Here is a 14,728-nt window from a genome sequence, read left to right on the forward strand (position 1 = left end):
GTTTATCCCAGTTCATCTCTGCCTATCCTAGCCTCATGTCCTGAGCCTTCTCATTGGGGGTCTCTGCCCAGTTTATCCTCACCTGGTCACAACCCAGCCCTGTGTTTCTTTGATCTCTGTGGTGGTCCCCACTTCCCCTCTCCTCTTTTGTCTTGGTGCCTGTTCTCCATCCTCTGCTCCCAGGAGAGCTCAGGACGGGGCTGGCTGAGACTCCTCCCTGTGAAGGTGAGGAGACAAAGGCCTGGAGGGGATTCATGACCCACCTGCTCAAGGCTGCTGGAGGGTCTGCTGCGGCTGACAGGGGCCAGGCCTCCCTCAGCCAGGCAGACCTGCACTGGAGGTCCATCCTCTTGGCCATGTGCCCACCTGCCGAAGGAAGGCTGCAGTGGGGAGGGCCTGGTCCCAGCCCTGCCTTGATGGCTGTGCAGCCTCAGCAGATCCCTGCTCCACTCTGGCTGTTTGCCCACAGATGGGGTGATGCTGGATGCTGAGGGCAGGCTGGGGAGGGGCTGCATGACTGTGTGTTTGGCCAACAGATGGGGTCACTTTCCCACTTCCTGCCCTGCCAGACGCGGCCCCTTGCCTCCACGTCATGTCTGGTCTGTGGTCTGGCTGTGGTGGGGCCACGTGTATGTGACCCCAGGGCCGTGGTGTGGCCCTAGCTCCACATGGCTGGTCACAGGGTGGGCTGGGGGCTGAGATGCAGGGAAGGAGAGACCAAAATAGAGAGTTAGAGGATTAGAGGCTGAGACAGGGATGGAGAGGGGACTCTAGGGGCTGGCAAGGGCAGGGGCTCTGAGGGATGGGGCCTGTCCGGGGTGGGCCCCAGCAAGGGAAGCCTTGGGGAGGACCTTTGGGACAACAGGGCACGCATCAGTGTGGGCAGGTATGCCTTGTGTCATCAGCGTTCTCACCATGGGGTCTCCTACCACCTCCTTCGGAGGCTGCCCAAGTGGAGTCCAGCCCTTTGCCTGGTCCCATGATCCAGCCCACCCCCCTATGTCCCCCTTGGGAGGTGGCCCCTGTCTGGGCAACAAGGGACAGCCAGGCCTGGTTCACATCAGCTGGAGATGGAGGCCTGGGGTGCTTCACATGTGCTTCATCAGGCTCTTGGAAAGCGTGGGGGTGAATTCAAGATCCCCTGGCTGTGAGGCCAGGATACCTAGGAGGCGGCTGTTGGGTGGACCCTGGGTGTGATGGTGTGGCACAGTCAGGGCAGGTGGGGGTGGAGAGGGGGAGGGCAGGGAGCCTGGGTGGTCGGGGGTCCTGGGCAGGGACACCCTGGCCTGGTCCAAGGAACCTCTGGAGATTTTATCATTAACCTGGGATGCTACGCAGTCGTCACCGAGGTGGGCTATTGTGGCTGCATGTCTGAGTCATATCTGGGTGCTGTAACAAAAATGCCATAGACTGGGTGGCTTAATCAACAAACACTTATTTCTCACAGTTCTGGAGGCTGGAAATCCAAGATCAGGTGGCACCAGGGTCAGGTTCTGGTGAGTGCCTGTTCCTGGTTCACAGACGATGCCTCCTCACTGTGTCCCAACATGCGGAAAGAGGGTGACGGAGCTCTCTGGGGACCCTTTCCTGAGGGCCCTGATCGCATTCATGTGGTTCCACCCTCAAGACCCAATCACCTCCCCAAAGCCCCACCCCCAACACCACCACTTAGGGATTAGGGTCTCAACACGTGAATTTTTTGGTGGTGGGGGAGGGTGCCCAGGAACATTCAGTCCACAGCATTGGGTCATTCTGGTCTTGGCCTCTGTCCTCTCTTGGCCTCTCCTCTTCTGTCTCGTATAAAGACACTTGTCCTTGGCTTTAGGACCTACCTGGACAATCCAGGGTGATCTCAAATGGAGACTCTCAACTTGATTATATTTGCAAAGACCCTTTTCCCAAATAAGGTCACATCCACAGGTTCCAGGAGTTAGGACGTGGATATATCCTTTTGGGGCCTCCATTCAACTCACTATAGTGGATTAATAAAGGAGTAAAGAGAAGGAGGGACAGAAGGGACTCCGGGAAGGTGTCCTCAGCCACACGGATGGCAGGGTCTCTTGTTCCAAGTGTGGGTTCCGGGTCTGATGGCCTGGGTGTGATCCAGTCCTCCATCCTGTCCCCACAGCCCCTGCTCTCATCCCCTCTGCAACAGAGTGACAATCTCACCTTCCCGCTGGGCCTGTAGGGAATTTGCTCAGGTGTGATGTTGCCTGACACACAGGGAGCCCTTCGAGCTGAGCCCTTGTGACCCTTGCTCTGGGGTCTGTCGGTGGGTGTCTCATGATCTGGGATGTGGGTCAGAGGAAGAAGACACCGAGCTCTGTACTCGGAGGGGGGCGTCCCAGTCCAGGAGATGAGACAAGGGTGCCTGGCCTCAGCCTGGAAGGGCCCTTCTGTTGTTGGAGATTCAGACTTGAGACCCTGGCAGGTGGTGGGGTCGACTTGGGCCCCAGCTTCCTGAGACTGTGTGTGAGTCTGGTGTGTGTCTGTGTGTGAGTGTGTCTGTGTGTTTTTGAGTGTGCGTGAGTGTAGAGCTGGGCAGGGGCTGTGGCCTTGGCTTTGTCCTGAGAAGCCCCCTTCTCTCTGATGTTCTATTTAGACCAAATCTTCAGCATCTCTGGACCAGCCTCAGAGTTGCCCAATCTTGGGTTCTATCCCCAATGGAGAGCCATTGCTCCTGTCTTTGCCACCCATGCCCTGGCTGACCCAAGGTCTGCAGGAGCTAGCCTGGCCTCCCTAGTAGGAGAACAGGGCCCAGGGGCAGGTGCTGTGGTCCAGCCCGGCAGGCTTATTCCCACCCCAGTTCTATCTCAGAGTCTGTGTGATGTGTGTCTCCCAGCACGGGGTGAGGCTCTCCCTGTAGGGCGTAGTCACTACAAATGGATTCTTTGGTAACAAAGCATTTGGTCAATTCACCCTAAAAAATGGTCTTGATAATTCACATGTCCACAGCCAGGCCTGGGAAGGGCCACCCCATCCCTAGTCTCCTCTTTATTTTAACTTTTCTAATCATTGAAGCATTTTCTTCATATTATTGGCCACTGGGTTTTTCCTTTCCATGAGAGATCCGTTGCTCACCTAACTTTCTTTTTATTGGATCCTGAGCACTCTTTATATATGAGGGAACCCTGCCCTTTGTCATGTGTGTTCATGTATTCTCCCACCTTTTAATTGGGCTTCATAGAGACCTTGTAAGCAAGTCTTTCCAACCAGAGAAGCTGCCTCTTTATCCTGAGGAGGGGGCCCTGTGCCTACCATCATCTCACTGGTAGCTGTGCATCCTGTCTCCCCATGCATCAGGCTTCTTCCTGAGGATGGTGTGGCCACCCTCAGATGGCTCCTGCTCACTTGCATGTCACAGCTCAGCTCATTGACATCCGTGCTGCCTGGCTGGTGGGCAGGGAAGGGAGTGGCCTGTCTGTGCTCAGAGGGTGGATGGATGGGGGCAGTGACCAGTGGTCCTGAGAGGCCCGTGCTGGCCTCCACCTTGGTGACCATGTGCTGTGTTCCTGGGGCCTCCTGTACTGACCATGGCATCAGCCCCTTCTGGTTTTCTCACAGGGGTTTGACTGTTGCTGTTACTTTAGGTTCGGAAGAGGCAGTGAGCCTGGGCTGTAGACCAGTGGAACAGGTGGGGTAGGGACCGAGCCATGGGCTCAGGGGGCCTCGTCCCACTACCCCCATGGAGGCCACAGGCACCTCCTCCAAAGCACACTCAGGAGACATGGGGTTTGTGAAAAGGAACTTTACTTAGAAAACCAAAGGAGAGGAAACAAGACTGCCAGAGCTGGGAGTGAGAGGCTGAATGAGGCTGTGGGGGTTAGGCCACTGCTGTCCCTGCAGAGACCCCTTCTTTGGCTGTGGGACCCCCTCTGCCCAGCCCAGGGGCCTCACCCCAGAGGGCTTCTCTGCATCCTCATTTTGCCAGGACAGGGGTTGGGACAGATGGCAGGGGGTGGGCAGAGGGAATCAGGTGCAGGGCAAGGCACAGGGTCTGGGGGTGCAGGGCACTTGGACCTGGGGGCAGAAGGGTCAGACTGCATCTGGAGAGTGAGGCCTTGCAGCTGGGTCTGGCTGGACTTGGGCTGGGGGCTGGGTCATGGACTCTGAGCCCTAATTGTGTTTTGGTGGTTGTTTGGCCAAAACGGGAGTGAGCCTGATGCCTGCAAGCCTGGGATGGGCCCAGGGTGGTCAGCACCCCCCCTCAGCCCAGGTCACCCCATTGAAGGGGCCAATGCTATCCTGGGGCTTCTCTCAAAGTAGAGGTGGCATGGGGGCTGTGATTGGCGGGTCTCATCAGTGCTTTAACCTTGGGGCTGAGCTGGAAACTTCCAGACTCAGGTGCACTGGTTGAGAGCACAGGGTGGCCTCACTGGGTCCCCAACCCTGACCCTTCAGGGGTTTCGTCTGCTCCCCTCCTCTCAGGGCAGAGCAGCGGCCCCAGGGAGGCTCAGGTGGGGGTAGGGGCAGAAGCAAGGCCTGTGTGGGGTGCTGGTGGTCCCGGGCCTAGGCACCTGGCTGGATGATGTTGGCGTAGTCATGGGAGGCCTGTGGGCCCCCCTGCAGCACGGCCGACAGGACCCACTTCACCTGGAGGAGGGCGTGCATGAGGTCGGCTGTGCCTACTCAGCCGGCCTTCCCCGGCCCCCGCCGAGGATCCACCCTGCTGCCCACCTTGACCAGGGTGATGGTGGCACTGTAGCTCACGCTGAGCAGGAAGAGGGCGACAAAGATGCAGAGGCTGGTCCACGGCCCGTCCAGCTCCTCACTTGCAGCCTCGTCTGCACACAGGTCCTGGAGGTCCAGCTCTGGGGGCACTGGCCAGTCAGTCTTCCCCAGCCTCCCGCAGGGGGTAGTTGTGGAGCCCCTTGCTGGTCTCGAGACTTCCCCCCTGATGCCTGTAGTGGCGGAGCTCTCGGTCTAGCCCCCTCGGGGACTGCCCCGAGCCCCTAGCCAGCCCCAGAGGGTTGAGGGTCCAAAGCCCTCCAAGATCAGCTGGCAACTGTGCAGGAGCAGCCTGGGTCCTCTGCCCTGGACTCAGGGCCAGGCCGACCTCTCTGACCCCTCGTCCTCTGCCCCTCACCCTGGCCCCGCATTTCTCTGCCCCCATTTGTCACTGCTTCTCTCCTGACTGCTGGTCACCTCACTCAGCCCCCCGGGCCCCTCTCTAGACCCGGCCCCACCTCACCCCAAGTTAGTGGATCCCCGCCTGCAGCACCAGGTCGGGCCACCCAGAACTCTCCCATGCACAGCAGGGCTTGCAGCTGCCCCATCCCTCAGCCCAGGCCCAGCTCTGATTCCACCAGCCTGTGAACCCCTCCAAAGTGCAAACAGATGGCCGCCCTGCTTCAAGCCCTTGGCAAGGGTCTGAGCTCTGCAGCCTGGAGCCCAGGACCCAGGACATGGGCTCTGTCTGGCCCAGGGATCATTGCAATGGGTGTGGAGGGTCTGACCCTGGCTGTGTGGACTTGAGCCCAGGCCCTGGAGTTCCAGGGCTGCCTACTGACCCTACTCTGGTCTTGCCCCGTCCCCCAGCCTGGCCTGGCCACTCTGGCTCCTTCTGCCCTGAGGCCTGGGCCCCTTCTCCCCAGAACTCCCTGCTGCCTGCCTGTCTCTGGTCACCCCCAGGCTCAGGCTGTGCTTAGGGTCCTGATGTCTGTGTTTTTCGTGTGGATAAGGTGGGTGCTGTGTGCTCAGTTGTGTGCACTGCTGTTCATGTGCGATGGGAGCGTCTGGGTCGGGGGTGTGTGTCAGATGGGCACACGGCTTTGGGGGCTCTCGGGGGTGGATGTGGCCCCAGCTCTCACCCCCTCAGCCTTCAGGCCCTGGGATGGGTCGTGCGGGCTGCAGCTGTCAGGAGAGTGGGATGGAGCCCGTGCCTTGGGTGTGGGTGTGTGTCCTTGTGCACCCATGTGTGTCCGTGTATATTTGTATGTGTGCTCGTGTCTGTGTCCGTTTGTCTGTGGGGTGCTGCTGACAGGGAGTGGTTAGACTGGGGAGACCGGGGCCACAGGAAGAAGCCTTGTGGGGGCCTCTGGGCTCCCAGCCAGGGGCGTGACCCCTTTCCATCTCTGTCTTAGATCCAGTGGCCCAGGAGTGACCCACAGGAAGGGGTTGGGAGTGGCTGGGTAAGGGGCAGCTGTGGGTGCCATGCGTGGGCTGCGGCTGAGCATGTGGGAGGCGCATCACACTGCGTGGGGTGCCTGTGGGTGTGGCACGCTGTGGGCGCTGCGGGGCTGTGTGTGCAGCATGTGCTCAGCTCCATGTGCAACGAGCACCAGCGTGAGTGGGCGTGACTGAGTGTGGGAGGATGTGCGAGGCCAGCACCTCCCTGAGCATCGCTTCAGCATGGAGGGAGGCTGGGAACAGGATGGCGGTGCCAGGTGCCAACTGGGCCTGTTGCGACCCTGGGGGCGGGGTGGGCGGTCAGAGAGCATGGGCGTGTGAGTGGCCCGGCCCCTCTGGCCCCTGTGCTGGGCCTGGGGGTCCACCCTGCCCACCTGTGCATGGAGGTGAGGGCAGGTGAGACAGACTGAGGGGCCTGTCTGGGGGCCTGTGAGTCTGTGAGGGGGTCTGACTCAGGCTGTGTCTCCACCTGGCAGGGCCTATGTGTCCAGCCACACCTGGGAGTGCAGGGGCTGCTCTGTCCAGACAGACGGAGGCTGAGGCCTCCAGGAGAGGCGGTGCCTGTGGGGGCCAGGCAGGCTCTCCCCGGCCCCTCCCCTGACTTCTGGATCTGTGGACTCCTTGGAGGGGCAGGACCCACAGTGGGGAGGTAGGGAGGGCCTGGGCTGTCTGTGCTGAGACCCCACAGGTGTGCTGGTTGACAAGTACCCCCCGGCACATGGTCAGATGAGCCCCACTGTAGCCCTGCCCCACCTCCTCCTGCCCCCTCTCCTGGCAGAGTCCCTTCCTCTGTGCCAAGACACCCCTGCCCACCCCCAAGAATGAGCGCTTCCAGCGCTCTGAACAGGCACCGAGTGTTTATTGGGGTGGCTTCCCAGCGTTGGTACAACCGTGGACAGGTCTGGCTGACCCTCCTGTCCCTGCCCCAGCTGGACAGAGCCCTGGAAGGGAGGGAGGCCAGAGGACATCATTTACCAGGTTTTTTAGACACCGGTTTCTCGAGGATCCTATTGCCAGGCAGTGCCTCGTGGACCACGCGGCAGGTGAATTCTTTGTTCTGCTCCCAGTCTGCCCAGGTCACCTCCAGGCGGCTGAAGACGAAGAAAGTGGGGCTGGAGCTGTTGGCCGTGATGGGCCACGTTGTGCTGTACTGGTCACCATGGATCTGCACCTTCTCTCGCAGCCACTGCACGGAGATGTCCGCGGGGAAGAAGTTCTGGGCCAGGCACGTAAGGGTGACCCTGTGCTTGGTCACCTGCTCCTCCTCGTCGGGTGGCAGGAACACGTAGACTTCAGGGGAGACAGGGTTGCCTGTGGACAGGTGTGGGGTCAGCCCAGGCCCTGCCTCCTGCCTGTCTTCCCGGGAGGGCCCGCCCACCTCCACTGGTCTGTAGCTCACCGGAGGCCTTGGAGATGGACTGCACGATGTCCCTGGGCAGGTCAGGGTGGGACACCCTGCACTGGTAGGTCTCGCCCCTAGTCCAGTCTGTGGCATCCACCGGCAATGTGGACGTGACAGTGACTGTCCCATTGTACTGATCCTTGGTCACCAGGGGGCCCACGGTCACGGGCTTCCCACTGTCCCGGGACCAGACCAGACTTACGCCCTCCTTGCTGGCCAGGTCCACCACCAGACAGGTGATCTTGGGTGACTTGTGGACATACAGGTCGAGGGGGCTGGGTGGGCTCAGATAGATGCTTACGCCCCGCGGGTTGGAATCTGTGTGTGCGGGAGGGGGCTGCGTGAGACTCCCCTGTCTTTCCCCTCTGACCCCTGAGTTTCTGGGTGTTGGGATGAATGGGAGCTATACCTACGCATCTCCGAGCACTGTCCTCAAAGATGCTGCCGCGGTAGGCGACCTGGCAGGTGTAGGTGCTTTCGGACACCCACTGGCCCTGGGTGATGTTGAGATCACTTTGGGTGGAGGCCAGCTTGCCCTCCAGCTTGGGTTGGGTGGTGTACGGGTACATGTTGGTGATGTTCTGCCCGTCCACCAGCCAGGTGACCTCGATTTCACCTGGGGTGTAGCCAGAAATGAGGCATAGGAGCTGGATGGTGGAATGCGAGTCCCCTCGGGGGTTGCAGGAGGAGTGGAAGAGCTTCACGGTGGGCGGGGTGAAGGTGACAGAGCACGCTGGGGGCAGAGGTGGGGGTCGTGAGTGTTGTTTGGCCTCCTGAGCCTTGTACCTCCTCCTCTCGGGGCCCACGTCCCAGCTCAGGGCCCGAGCACACTGGATATTCCCAGCAATGTGGCATTTGAGCCCACCCCTTCCTTCTCTCCTGCCATCTTTGTCTGAGCCTGGAATGTTCTGGAAGTCCCTCCTCTTCTGACTGTAGTCTCTCTTGCTGTAGCCACAGTGAGCCCAGCCCCCACTCACCTTCGAAGGTCTTGTTGATGTGGGCTGCAGAGGGAGCGTGCACCACTCTGCAGGTGAACTTCTGCTTGGCCTGGGCACCTGAGGCAGTGACCAGGCTGGTGGTGATGTAGAGGCCGGAGGTGGTGACAGAGGGAAAGGTCACAGCGCTGTTGCTCAGGGAGGCTTCATCCCAGGTCACAGTCACTGTCTCTGGGAAGTAGCCCATGGCCAGGCAGCCCAGAGTCACAGAGGCAGTGGTGCCTTTGCAGCAGGAAGCCAAGGGATAGACAGAAGGGGGTCGGGTGGACTCTGTGGGGACAGGGCCCAAGTCAGTGCTGGCCACAGGACTGTCACCCCATCAGCTACTGGGATAGCCACTGGCCTGGGGTTCTCGGGGGGGCTGTGACACAATGGAAGGGTGCTGGAGACCCTGCTCCAGCCCAGGGGGCTGGGCGGGTCAGGCCCATCTTGGGCCCTTTCCTTATTCTCTCATCCACCTCTTTCCACACAAGCCCCAGGCCCAGGGTACCACCTGATGTGTCCCTTGCAGCCCCCGGGAAGTTGTGGCTCAGTCACTACCCTCAAGCCAGGCTCAGGAACAGGGGCATTCCCAGGATGTACCCAAACTCAGCCCTGAGTGGCTGGAATGTGGGCTCTCCAGGTGCATAGCCGTTCCCCTAGGCTGACAGTCACAGCCCAGAGAGCCCCCAGGAAACACCAGACTGTCCCTTTTGTCGCTAGCATTGACCCCATGGGGCCTGGGGACCCAGAGCCCTCCCAGGAACCACCATAATGTCTTCTCCCCTAACCCCAAATCTTTGTGGGGCTCTCTGTGGGAGGATTTGCCTGCCCATCCCCCTCCAGGGCACCAGCACCCTGAGCCTGTTGGGTTCAGCTACTGTCTCTCCCAAATGCTCTGGCATGGCTTCCCCTTCACCTCAGCCCAGGCCTGACTGGCCAGGCCTTGCTGGTGCTCTGCCCCCATGCTGATCTCTGGGGGAGGACAGGAAGACCTGGCCTCGATGTCCTATGGACAAAAGACAAAGACGACCATCAGAGGCCACCTCTCCCTCCTGCAACAGCAACTGTGCCCAGGCCACTCTGGTTTGCATACATGTTCTGGCCTTGGAGCCCCAGGACCCCAGCCCATCCTGGTGGTGGTGCTCAGCTCAGCTTGGCCTTGAAGTCTGCTCTAGGCTCCAGAAATTCACAGCGCCTATGCCAACTCTGTACACCCTTCTCCTCTCTGCCTGCTCAATCCACCTAAGCAAAGTCTAGATGACCTTGCATCAGGACAGCCAAGATCAGCCAAGATCAACTGAGACCAGTCAAGAGGACCAGTCTGATGATGGCCAGCTCCATAAGCCCAGCCCAGCCTAGCCCAGCCCAGCTCAGCTCGGCCCTGCCCAGCCCAGTTAAACCCAGACCAGCCCATCCTAGCCCACCTCAGCTCAACCCAGCTAGCCCAGCCTAATTAAACCAAGCCTGGCCCAGCTTAGCTCAGTTTAGCTAAGCCCAGACCAGCCGGCTCAACATAGCCCAATTCAACTCAGCTCAGCCCAACCCAACCCAACTTAGCCCAGATCAGCCTAGACCAGCCCAGTTCAGCCCTGCCCAGGCAGCTCAGCTCAGCGCACCCCAGCTCACCCCCCCTCTGCAGCTCAGCTTAGCCCAGCCCAGCCCAGCCTAGCCCAGCTCAATACAGTCCAGCTTAGCCCAGTTCAGCCCAGCTCAGACCAGACCAGCCCAGCCAAGCTCAGTTCAATCCAGCCCAGACTAGTTAAACCCAGAACGGCTCAGCCCAGCCCAACCCAGTGCAGGCCAGCCCAGCTCAGCCCACCCCAGCTCAGCCTAATCCAGCCAAGTTCAGCTCAGCCCAACCCAGCCCACACCAACTCATTTCAGCTCAGCCACCCTAGCTCATCTGAGCTCAGCTCAGCCCAGCCCATCCCAGCCCAACCCAGCCCAACCCAGCCCAGCCTAGCCTAGCTCAGCTCCGTCCAGCTCAGCCTAGCCCATCTCTGCCCAGCTGAGCCCAGCCCAACTGAGCCCAGCCCAGCCCAGTTCAGCTCAGCCCCACCCAGCCCAGGCCAGCTTGGCTCAGCCCAGCTCAGCTCAGCTCAGTCCAGTTTAGCAAAGCCAACCTCAGCCTAACTAAGGCCTTCCTAGCTCAGCTCAGGCCAGCTTAGCCCAGCACAATTGAGCTCAGTTCAGCTCAGTTCACCTCAACTCAGCTAAACCCAGTCCAGTTCAGCTAAGCCTGTACAGCTCAGTCTAGCTCAGAGCAGTCCAACCCAGCTCAGTCCAGCCCAGTTTAGCTCAGTCAAGACCAGCCCTGCTCAGCTTAGCACAGTTCATCCCATCTCATCTCAGCATAGCCCAGTCCAGCTAAGCTCAGCCCAGCTCAATTCAGCACAATTTATCTCAGTCCATAATAGCCCAACCAAGCCTAGCTCAGCTCAGCTCAGCCCAGCTCAGCTCAGCCCCACCCAGCCCAGGCCAGCTCAGCTCAGCCCAGCACAGCCCCATGACCTAAGCCCAGCTCAGTGCAGCTCAGCTCAGCTGGCTCAGCTGTCTAGTTTAGCCCAGCCCAGCCAAGCTCAGTTCAGTCCAGTTCAGCACAGCCCAGCCCAGCTCAGCCCAGCACAACTTAACCTAACTCTGCTTAGTCTAGCTCAGTTAAATTCAGTAAAGCCTGATTCAGCCCAGCCTAGTCCAGCCCAGGCCAGCTCAGCCCAGTCCAGCCCAGCCCAGACCAGCCCAGCCTAGCCTAGCTCAGCTCAGTCCAGCTCAGCCTAGCCCATCTCTGCCCAGCTGAGCCCAGCCTAGCCCAGCTCAACTCAGTCCAGCTCAGCCCAGCCCAGTCCAGTCCAGCCCAGCCCAGCTCAGCTCAGCCCCACCCAGCCCAGGCCAGCTTGGCTCAGCCCAGCTCAGCTCAGCTCAGTCCAATTTAGCAAAGCCAACCTCAGCCTAACTAAGGCCTTCCCAGCTCAGCTCAGGCCAGCTTAGCCCAGCACAATTGAGCTCAGTTCAGCTCAGTTCACCTCAACTCAGCTAAACCCAGTCCAGTTCAGCTAAGCCTGTACAGCTCAGTCTAGCTCAGTTCAGCCCAGCTCAGCCCAGTCCAGCCGAACACAGCCTAGCCCAATCCAGCCGAGCACAGCCTAGCCCAGCCCAGCCCAGTGCAGCCCAGTTCAGTCCCATAATCTAAGCCTAGCCCAGCCCAGCTTAGCCCAGTAATATAAGCCTAGCCCAGATCTATCTAGTCTAGCACAACCCAGCTCAGCTCAGCACAGCTCAGCCTAACCCTGCTTAGCCCAGCTCAGTTAAATTCAGTAAAGCCTGATTCAGCCCAGTCCAGCCCAGCTCAACCCCACCCAGCCCAGCCTAGCTCAGCCGAACTCAGCCCAGAAGATGTAGGCCCAGGCCAGCCTGTTGTGCAGTTCAGCACAGACAGCTCCCTGCTGCCATCCCCATCTCTGGGTCTGCTGTCCCTGTCCTGGCCGTTGCAGGCAGATCCTCACCCAGCCTAGTCCAGCCTGGGGCCTCTGTGTGATCCCTGACTCCCCTAGCCTTGGCCCTGGCCCAGCCTGTCCCATCTGAGGTTCGCAGCCTCTTGCCTTCTGCAGGTTGGCTTTAGGCTATGTCTAGCTTCCCTGTGTTCCCATGCAGGGAAGGGACTGCTGAAGGACATGCAGTGACCATAAGGCTCGTTCCATGCTGGGAGGGTAGTCCAGGTGTCCTCTCTCTTGTCCATGGCCCAGGCAGCCATCCGTCAATGTCACTTCAGCCAGCCCCTTTGCTGGGGTTCCCGGGCTTGGATACCTGAAGGGCTGGGTCCTCTGGTAGGTGCCATGGCCTGCATGGCCCGTCCTGTCTGCAGGCACCTGTCGGGTCCCTGGATAGGCTTCCAGATGATGTGAATTGTTAGTAACCATTGTTATTTTTACACCCAGACAATAGGACCGGGGGGAGGGAGCTCTGCCTCAGTGCCCTCAGCTATAAATGGGGTGGGAACCCCCTAGGGGGCCTTGGCCGCCCTGGAAGTTCCCTTTTCTCTCTGTTCTTGGGAAGTTGATTGAGCAACGGTGGGGTCTCAGTTGAGGCCCTTGTGCTGCAGATGCACACGCCTGTCCTGGGCGAGGCTTTCTCGTCTCTGTAGCCCTGTCCCCAGACTTCCTCTGCCCAGCTCCCAGCTCTCACCCTTGTTGCCATGTGAGGACTCAGTGGCCCCAGTCAGCAAATGCCAGTGCTTGGTCACCCGCCTGCCTCCTTGGAGTCTGATGTCTTTGAAAGGGCCGGGCACCGGGCATCGCCATCTCTGCTCCTAGGGCAGCCCTGCAAGGGGAGGGTGGCAGTTGTTTTGTGCACGAGAAATGAGGCACATGGAGGTGAACCAGCTGCATGTGCCACGTGACCGAGATGTAGATGTGGCGACCCTGACAGCCACTGCCCTTGCTCTGGGGTCAGGGTCAGAGCTGGCAGCCTGTGGCAGGTGATCTTGCCCTTGTCCCCACCTGCAGGGCTGTTCCGTGAGGAGGACTGTGATGGGCAGCCTGGCCAGTGAGGGCTGGCGGGGAGGTGGGTGGAGGCTGGTGGTGGCTCCACAAGGGCACTCAGTCCCTGGAGCCTGGGTTGTGCCGTGCCGCTTCTGTGTTGTGGGTGCCACCAGGGGTGTGGAGACCATGGTGAAGGCTGAGCTTAGGCTCAGGCAGCCTTCCTGGAGGCGCCCACAGCATCCATCCCTGGTCACCGCTGATGCTCTGAGCAGGATGGTGGGCTGAGTCTAGGCCTTTCCTTCACACTGTTGACATCTCCTGCAGGCCCATGTGTCCCCAGGAGTCCCACGGAGGCCTGTGCATATGCACGGGGGAGGTCACGGGAAACTGCCAGGCCAGCTCTTTGGTGAGGGGTCCCTGGAGGGGTGTGTAGAGCCTTTGGAGAATGAGACATTGGAACCCCATCCCATGGACCTAGGACACCCAGGGCTGGCAGTGCCCGTGCAGGAGGTCGAGGGAGATGGGCTGTCAGTTCAGGCACGTTTGGAAGATCCCAGAAGGGCTGCTGGATGGCCAGGGCCAGGCAGGGCTGAGGCTGACCCTCCTACCTCCTAGGCAGACTGTCCGAGTCTCATCCCTGCCCTGCTCTCATCCCGGGACAGATGCCGTGTGGGAGGCTGAGGGGGAAACACTGAGTTCCTTGGATGGACCCACTGTTCTGAGAGAAAGCACAGGGTTGGGGAGACTTCTGCCCGCTCCGGGCCCAGTCAGGTGGCGCCAGGCCCTGTGAGGTGCACTGAGCATGTGGGGTGGGGGCTCCACAAGCCACCTGCCCCCCCCAGCATCTTCCTGCTCCTTCTACCCAGGCTGTGGGCATTTGGGGTGGGGGCCTCGGTTCCCAGCTTGCCAGCCCCTGGTTTTACCCCCATGCCCTGGGATGTGCCTGTTGCTGGTGCTAGGGCAGGGAGGGTTGTGCATTGGAGGCAGCAGGGGGTGGCTCCCAGGAAGGAGGATGGGGACGCCAGGTGCTCCTGAAGCCTCTGGTTCCACACACGGCCCTGTCTTGAGCCTCTGATGCCCTTGGGGTCCTGTGGTCTTGGAGGAGTGTGGACGGCTGTGTGCCCAGCAGGCTGCTCAGATCTGAGCACACACGTCTGCTCCTCACCCCTGCCCTGGCCTGCCCTGGCCTCCAGGAATTGCGCTTGACCCACCCCTTCCTGTGCAGGGGGGCCTGGCTGCGCCCGTCCTGCTGGGCATAGGCCACGCTGGACCCAGCTCCCCTCATCGTCCAGTCCTGCCTGCAGCCTCCCTGTGTGGCCAGGGCCAGGACCCTGCTCGATGTCCAGCTGCCTCTCCTGTGGCCCACAGCGACCTGGGACAGTTCCTGTACCTGTGCGGGCTGCGTATCACCTGTGCACACCTGTGTGTGTCTGTGCATGTGTGTGCTTGTGTTTATGGGTCTGGGGGAGCAGTGGGAGGGTCTGCCCTCTTACTCCAGCCCTCAAATGGCCCTTCTGGGGGTGTGGCAGTTAACAGGCAGTGCGTGGTGGCAGGCTCAGGTGGGTCTGGAGCAGTGTCCAGTATGGTCAGGAAGTTCTTGAGGAGCTGGCCTGGTGGGAGGTTGGGTGGGAGCTTGTCAGGGTGGTATGGGTGGGCTTTGAGCCAGGGCGAATTGAAGCCCCCTTCTTTTTAAAAGAGTTTTAAAAGTCATGTTTGTTGAAGAATAATTTCCATTAAGTATA

At 60.3% G+C, this 14,728-nt stretch overlaps 1 gene segment (V, D, J or C); it reads right to left on the minus strand.

Annotated features, from left to right (window-relative positions):
• Positions 1 to 7,096: 7,096 nt before the first annotated feature.
• LOC134372819 (immunoglobulin heavy constant epsilon-like) lies at positions 7,097 to 14,271 on the minus strand. The segment is given in 8 exon segments: positions 7,097 to 7,440; positions 7,529 to 7,849; positions 7,941 to 8,264; positions 8,509 to 8,796; positions 9,442 to 9,514; positions 12,753 to 12,825; positions 13,005 to 13,207; positions 14,152 to 14,271. Coding segments are annotated over 8 exon segments (1,746 nt in total).
• Between the last annotated feature and the right edge of the window lie 457 nt (positions 14,272 to 14,728).

This window comes from Cynocephalus volans, chromosome 3, assembly GCF_027409185.1.
Source record: "Cynocephalus volans isolate mCynVol1 chromosome 3, mCynVol1.pri, whole genome shotgun sequence".
Lineage (NCBI taxonomy): Eukaryota > Metazoa > Chordata > Mammalia > Dermoptera > Cynocephalidae > Cynocephalus > Cynocephalus volans.